The 7992-nt window shown below is 40.0% G+C and overlaps 1 protein-coding gene across 1 annotated transcript in view; it reads left to right on the top strand.

Moving 5' to 3' along the window:
• LOC104620248 (F-box/WD repeat-containing protein 7-like) overlaps positions 1-7992 on the top strand; it is a 30512-nt gene that overhangs the window by 376 nt on the left and 22144 nt on the right. Inside the window, 1 exon segment of the mRNA XM_010286410.1 lies at positions 2695-2836. Within this exon segment, the coding sequence (XP_010284712.1) occupies positions 2695-2836 (142 nt within the window).

Raw genomic sequence — 7992 nt, 5'->3', positions numbered from 1 at the left:
ATTCCTGCGAATAAAATCAATCAGATTTTTAAAAAGGGACATGATAAACCCTGAGACTGTTACAAACTGTGATCAAATGTATCACTTTGCTATGGTAACAGGAATGAGAGAATGGAAATTCATGTAGGCAGAGCAGACCATCTGATCTGAACAGGAACACACATACTTGATATCCACAATATAAAATTATTACAGGTTCTAGTCTGCTTCCTTACTACTCCTAAACGGCACCAGGTCGCACAAATAACCGCTGCTCTTCCGGACGGGTGCTTTGTGGGGTAAAGCACCCCTAAACGTGAGAAGTGGTGGTAGAGTAGGGCCCTGGATGCACACCTTACAACTGCAGTTGTTACTGCATAGTTGCTGTAACAGTTGTGCTCTGATGTCACGCTGCTTCCTATCCTGTTTGAATTTACACCGTTTTATGATTTTGCCCTGTAATAAGAATCAGCCTTCCCACAAGCATTGCACTTGCCTCCCAAAACTGGCCAGGGACGTTATTTCTTCTGAATACGCTACCGTAGTGTTCAGTCACTGATAGATCTTTCAAAAGTAACTTAAGTTTTCTGTCTCTTCCTTCAAGAGGTTTATCAGGCGATGACTCAGGTCCCAGGGTTGCGTTTCAGATGTGTAAATGCTGCAGTAGAGAGCAAGAGGCGATGTCTTCTTGCTGAGAAGCATGTTGCAGCTTCCGTATCCGCCTCAAGACTCAGTTGGTAGCTTCTCTGGGTTTCTGAATCAGTCTAATGGAAGAATGCTCTTGTTGGCCACCAGCTCTTCAGGTGACACCCCGTTCTCCGCACTCCCCTAAGAGTAAATAGTTCAGGAACAAAGAAATACACTTCTTGTCAAGTGTAGCTGTCACATTCAAAGGCACCATTGGACTTGTCCAGCTTCCACAGAAACCTGACTCTCCGTTTCAGGGGAATGGAAACACACAGGAAAAATAACGCACAAACAAGAATCTCATGGTTTAATCTCAGGTCAAAGGAAGGAGGCTTTTAGATCCTGCTTTGAATAGCTGTTTTTGACTGAGCACCAGCTTACAGCAGAAGAAACTAAAGTGTAACTGTTCTCCTGGGGCAAGCTCAAGGCTACGTATTGCTCAGATCCAATATAACACAACTTTAAGAGCCTTATTTTGGACCTTGAATGATAGGCCTTCTGCTGGATCTCAGTACAGGTGATGAGAATGAGTAAGCTGTAAACCAGATTTTATTTTAAAAATACTGTCAATTGACATTGCTTGGATTTTAATTCATTATTGTCATAAAAGAATCCTTAAATAACATCCCCTCCTTTCTCTTTTAAACTTTTTGATTATATTTTATTTAATAATATTTAGGCAGTTCATGTGCCTGCTTGTTTCCATTTTCCCTAGGATCAGACAGTCTCTAAAATTGACAGGCCTGATGAACTTTCTTTGCATAGAACAGGTAAAGTCAATAAATGTCATTAAGAGGATCCTTCATCTGTGAGAGAGTATTTTTGTATCAGCTTCTGTTTCTGTTATTACTCAGTAAAATTAACAGTTAAAGATATGCCCGTTCAAACCAATCTTTACTTTCCTGTACCAGTTTGGGTAAATATTAGGACATGCTATGATTGTCCTTCAGACTAAGGAAGAGTAGAGTGAAATATTTGTAGATTATGACGAGATAAATATTAAAAGGAACTTGCATCACTTGAAGCTATTCCTGTAGCCACTGAAAAGTCAGTAAAACCCTGAAGCTCATACCTCCTAAGAAGCTGGGTTTATCATTCACAAAAGCAAAGGGTTTTTTGGAGTCCCACACTGTATTTAAAATTTTCATGCTTGTGCAAACACTACTGGAGTTCTAAATTTCCTGCTAGGGAATACAACTTTGATATTCTGTGAACGAAGTACTTTACATTATGTAAAAAAAAAAAAAGAAAACCCAGTCAGCTGTATTTCTTTAGACTCCTACAATGGCAGCTTAATCCCAGCTCTTTTAAAAGCTCCATCCCATATGAATGAGCTGGTTTTTAACATGTCAGAGTGAAAAAATCAAACTGTAATTCAGGGAGCACCTTTGCCTCCTTTTCCCTCTTCACCTCAGTCCCCCCCACGCTTTAATTCCTGTTACTCCAACACGCAAACTTTAAAATACTGTATAGAGTATTTCAGAGCACAGTTCCAAACCACTGAGCCACTAGGACCACTTGATACTGCTAGCTCTTTGTCAACAAAATATATTAAGAGCTAAAAATAGATTAATTTTTTTTCCTGTTTGGCAGTGAAGCAGCACTAGTAGCACATTTCACATACAGGTGGGACTCTGAACTGTGGCTCCTACATCACCAGTCAGAAAGCGCAAATGCAGCCCAGAAGCAAAGGAAGTACTCTGGCAAGGGAAGGCGTGTTTAAACCTGCATCTTAATTGGCCAGCAGGTTGTCTATAAACAGAGTGGTAATCTTTCAGCCTTGAAAGGTGATCCCCATTTTCCCCTTAGCTGGAGGATTAGTGCTGCAGTGGTAGAAACGGGCAGATTTATGGAAGTGCGGGAACGGACCCTGCGAGTGACAGTTTTTCATGTTACTACTTTTGCACGAAGTTTAAGAGTTTAAGTAATAGTTACAACTTCTGTACTAGAGTTCTTTTTTCTGCAATAGACTTCTACATTTTCCTTAATGTTTTACACGTGACTTACTATTTTTTATTTGTATTGTAGTACTACGGGGCTGGTGCCATGCTCTGCCACACCTACTACTTTTGGGGACCTGAGGGCAGCCAATGGCCAGGGACAGCAACGTCGCCGTATTACATCTGTGCAGCCACCGACGGGCCTTCAGGAATGGCTGAAAATGTTTCAGGTAACCAGTGCTTAGAGAAATAAACATCTGAAGCAGCTTACCTCCATGATTTAAGTAAAAGGCTGCTTCAGTAAAGGCAGTCCTCCTTACACATCCCAGAATGTCTCTGTCGTTGATTTTGTGTACTGTTGAAAAAACAAATGGTCATCAACTTCACGGAATTGTTGTTCCTTGTTTCAGCTAGTTACTGTAGAGATTCACAAAAAATAACTGCTTTCTCTGGTTTCTTAATAAAATAACCCTTCCTGTTTGATGCTTTCACATTTTCTGGAAAGTCTGTCCAACATGTAGTGGCTGCCTCCATAGCCTCAAGCTAACTTGAGACATTTTCACTTGGAGGCTAGCAAGCGTTCGCGCACGATTTGCTTCAGTGCAGGTATAGCACTAAATTTGTCGCGTAAGTCTGGTGTCTTCTAAGGTTAGAAAGAAAAGTTTAGCAAAAACAGATTAAAAGGAAACTCAACGTGTATTTTTACTGATCTTTATATATGGAACATAATGTCAGCCAGTACATGTGTACACAATTGAACGGAGCAGGGACAGCGGTTTTCTGTGTCTTTCCAACAGCCTTCAGCAGTGCCCAAAACTTAATCTGACGAAGGAAAAGGTGTGACAGACGGTGGTATGCACCACTTGCATGGGTGGAAACTGAAATCTGCTTGGACACCAGTCTGGTAGCACCTAAGCCAATTTTGTGGATGTTAATACAAACACAGTTCCTGTTCCATAACCTGTATCATGGAAATCTCTTTACTGTATAGTTTTGCTCTGTATTTTTAAGAAGCAGGGATGAGTCCTAGTCATTGATTTGAAAAGTGGAAATATGTCTTCCTACCTTGATTAATAAACTGTTACTTCTAAAAACATTTTCAAAAGGAGTAAGTAACTAACACAGGCATTGTTTCAGCTACTATAACAGGCAAAGGTAGAAGAGCAATATTGTAGATACAGTAGCGAGCATGCAGTTTTGCAGGCTGAAGCATGCTTTTGGCTTGATTCATGCTGCCACATAACACCATTGATCTCAATCACTGTCAGTTCTGAACATTAAAATAATAATGTAGAGCTCCTTCCCTCTTTATTTTTACACATCGAAAATCTGCTTAAAACAGTGGAAGTTTGGAATTAAGATATTCTTGTACACATCATTCCGTTTCTTAAAAATACTCACACTTAATTATTATGGTGTATCTTTATTGAGACTGTTCATAAAAATAAGGCTTTTTAACCCGCAAGAATCATATTTGAATGGTACTTTGTATATATGATAACATAATACTACATTGTATTTTAACATTTTGTAATGTTAAAGCCTTTGTACTACCAAAAGCTATTTTGTTCTCTACAATGCACAACGTGTATTTTCTCACATAAGATTCCTAGTTATCAATAGTTACATACTTAGAAAAAAAGATTATGAAAGGCTGAAATGTTTGAGAGAGTGGTGCAAACGTGCTTGACAGTAAAAGCAGTGCTATGGGCTCTTTGGTCAGGATAAGGAAAAGAAGTCTGTAAGCCCATGGAAATTTTGCCTATGGTTAACTTTTTATTACTTTGGGGTCCGAAATTTGGGGTTAGTAACATAGAAACCACGCTTAGTGAATATATAATCAGATACTCAGCTTTTCAAAATACTTAGTCGCAGTACTAAATGCCGAAACGCTGATCTGTAGTTTTGAGAGAGAGAGGTGTGCCTCTCATAACTGGAGATCATCGAGTAGCACTTACTGATCACTTCTCTCACCTGTAGTTTTTATTGTATTCGCAAAAGGGGGTTCCGTATTTTAGAACCAAAAGCTTTCAAAGTCATGTAGCTGCATCTCAGTGTTACATCTCCTTGCTAATGCCAAGCCACCTCGCTTTCTGTGTGCTTATTTTCCACGTAAATTTTATGAAAGGGGCAAGTCTTAAACAGTCAAATGATAAAAGCACACTCTTAAAATTAGGGGAGCTCGCTCTGCCCTTTAAAGGGCAGAGGTAAATGGCATGTGTGGCATCATTCTTGCAATACAAAGTTTTTCCTGTACAGAAGAAAAAGTGGGGAGGGCTTTCCTTTATGGACTTTATGCCTGCTAAGCCTGCTTAATAGCACTATCTTATTTTACATGGAAATATATTTCCAATTAATTTTAAAGCTAAATTTCCAGGGACATGTTAGCTGGACATATGTACTGTTTCAAGGTACCACTGTCCTTTGGCGTGCAAGCTGGCAGTAATGAGTGATACTCGATTATTCTGAAGTCTGTCACCTGTACAGCCTTCAGTCATTCTCTTATATTACCTTTTCAAATTAAAAAGCAAGACCACTCTTCAAATACTAAGGGAACTGAAGATGACTTCTAAGGTTTTTTAAATTTATTTTTTATATGTTATTGCTGCTGTTAGGTTTTGTAGTTGATCAAAGCCTCTTATTTTGAAAGTGACAAAAAACTAACACAGAAAGAAGGAACAGTTGGAAGGGTAGTTGCACTTCCCCTTTAAAAATGAAGATGTGTATTGATTTCAGTGAAATGTTAGTCTGCAAAGAAAAATAGAAAAGCATTTTGATATGTTCAAACCATTTATTTTCTTAAAGGCCTATTTATTTTTTCTGTTTTGCGGTGGCTCTTGGCTTCAGTTCTTTTTAATATCCATTATAAGATTTTTAAAACTCAGTGCCCAAGTGTATCTTTACAAGATTTTTTTCTTTTACAAGAAACTTTATTTTATTTGAAGCAGGATGTATTTTTTTAGTCACCAAAATGCTTGCCATAAGGAAAAAAAAAGATCAGCTGCATTCTAAGTTCAGTCAGAGATAGTACCGCCTCAGAAATTACCAAGTTCTCTCATTCTCTCTTCATTCTTCCTACTTCACATACTAAGTGTTGGGTTTTATTTTAAGTAATGTGATGAAAAATTTGCATTTTCTTGGAATATTGATGTTGAAAAGTTGTTCCATACACAGTAAGTTATGGGCAATCAGTTTGAGAAACTAGTAAACGCTATTATTTTACCTAAAATCGGAAGCTTTTTTTCTCAGCAGTTTAGCTAGTGTCCAAAATGCTTTTGTCATTTTTGGCTGGCAAGAGTACTGTTCCTGGCTTTTACATAAATAGTTGGCTAAGCCACCTAAATTCAAATTACTTACCATTCTCCATTTCTTATTCTACCGAAGACGCTCATGAATGCATAAATGTGTGACGGAGTAGTCCAGCTCTTATGTGAAGCAGGCGGTAAAGATTGTATCGTAACCAGCATTGCAGCATTTTCTGTTCTGTGCTCTTGTGGTGGGACTAGGTGAAAGGTTTGGTGATTCTGTAGAACCCCTACACACAGAATGGGAGAGTTCTGCGCTGCGATAACCCCTTCTGGCTGTATCACCGTTACCAGTTCGTTTCAGAGGAATAGTGCAGACTTAAAGCAGATCATCTCCTGATCATGTCCACTGATGTCCCATTGGTTTGGCTCTCAGGGCAGTTTTGATACATACAATACAGACTAGACTCATTTCAGAAGAAGCTCTACATTGTCCAGCCCACAGTGGGAACGTAAGGGTCTGAGCCAGTCGCTGCACCTCTAGACAGGCTCACATCACGTGTGGTGCAGATGTTCAGCCCAGGGGACCAGACAAGGTCTTGGAGATGAGTTAATGTGGGGGCTTCAGCACCAACTGCTCCCTGCTCCCTGAACCCCTCCTGTTACGACAAACTACTTGCCGATGTAAACGGTCTTCCTTTCAGTCGATTTTGCTTATGTGCTGTTTTTACCCGGACCAAGATAACTCTGAGGTGGCGTATGGCAGGGATCTCAGTAACAGATCCAAGAGTCGGGCAGAAGCAGGATCCACCAGAGCGCTTTCTGCAGGTCACTGTAACGACAGACCTCTATTAACAGAATTCAGCTGCGGAGAACAGCACCCTGAAATGAAACCATTTAAAATAGGTGTCCTAAATACACCTGTAATAGAAGAAGGATCTAATTGCTAGAAACTGTAATTGTACCAGTTGGAGCTAGCAGATAAGAGCTGTGCGATAAAAAAGCGTAGATCATGGAAGAGTAGAAGGTACAGAAACAGAAGATGGTAGAAAGATAGGTGGTGGGTCAGACAGGAGGGATGAGGTGGACGTTGTAGAAGCAGAAAAGATGTCGTTTATGTTGATTATAGAGATGTCTTGCCTGCCTGAAAAAGAAAAGACAGACATTTAAACATAATAGCAAAGGGGAAAACGAAGGGATAGTTTTCAGGTAGGTAGTGCCACGGTTGCAGCAGCTGCATTACTGGATGAGGAAGTGGTATGAACCAGCCGAAAGGCCTTGGCTGACAAATCAAGACCTCCCTGGGGCAACAGGAGGGAAGAGGGGGGAATGCTCGTTTAGGAAGCTCAAATCATTCAAAGAGCAGTATCAGCCGTCCCTGCTGGCTTTCAGGGGTGTGTGAATGAGTCCTGGAGGTACCTTTTCTAGGGGAACCCCTGCCCATAATAAAAGCTTTGGTTTAATTTTAAACTTAACTTTTGAAGACAAGGAAAACAATTAAACAAATGCATTTTAAAGATAAAGTATATTATTTACAAGGATCTTCAATTTAAAAGAAGATCGCGTGGTAGAAATCCAAGGTATCTGGACACCACACCACATGTCTCAGAAGTCTTTGGTCATCTACAACATTTGAAACTTTGCAAACTGTTTGACACACATTCACTGGTTTTGTTTTCCTCTTCTGCAACAGTTGTTCACTGTTGTTTCTCATCAAAGCCACAAACTTACTCCCTCCCCTCTCCACTCGAAGTGGTACATGCGATTTTTTTTGCAAACAGATCAAGCTGTGGGGCCCAGAAACTCTCATTTACTAGTCTTGCCTTCGTTAACACTAATAGTTGTGTTCATCTGGCAAGACTTCATCCCCATTTTCCATGCCAAACGTTTCCCTCGGAGACCCCTTACTGACTGTAGCTGGAGGTTTGTTTGCTTAAGTGAAAGACTAAGAGGACAATGTCCTAGAGAAAACATTTTGTAGCAGCTGATCGCTTAAAAAGAGCCTTAGGAAGCTGCCTGTAGCCATCCTCTAACGATGAATGGACGGATGAAAGAGGGTACTGCTTTTATTCATTAGCATCTCTCTCCCATTCTTGAATCTTTTCCCTTTTCTGTTCAGATCTGTATTATGTTTTGGAAAC

Source organism: Phaethon lepturus, unplaced genomic scaffold, assembly GCF_000687285.1.
Source record: "Phaethon lepturus isolate BGI_N335 unplaced genomic scaffold, ASM68728v1 scaffold14814, whole genome shotgun sequence".
NCBI classification, from domain to species: Eukaryota; Metazoa; Chordata; class Aves; order Phaethontiformes; family Phaethontidae; genus Phaethon; species Phaethon lepturus.
The sequence above is the reverse complement of the archived record's forward strand: the minus strand, read 5'-3'. Positions and strand labels throughout refer to the sequence as shown.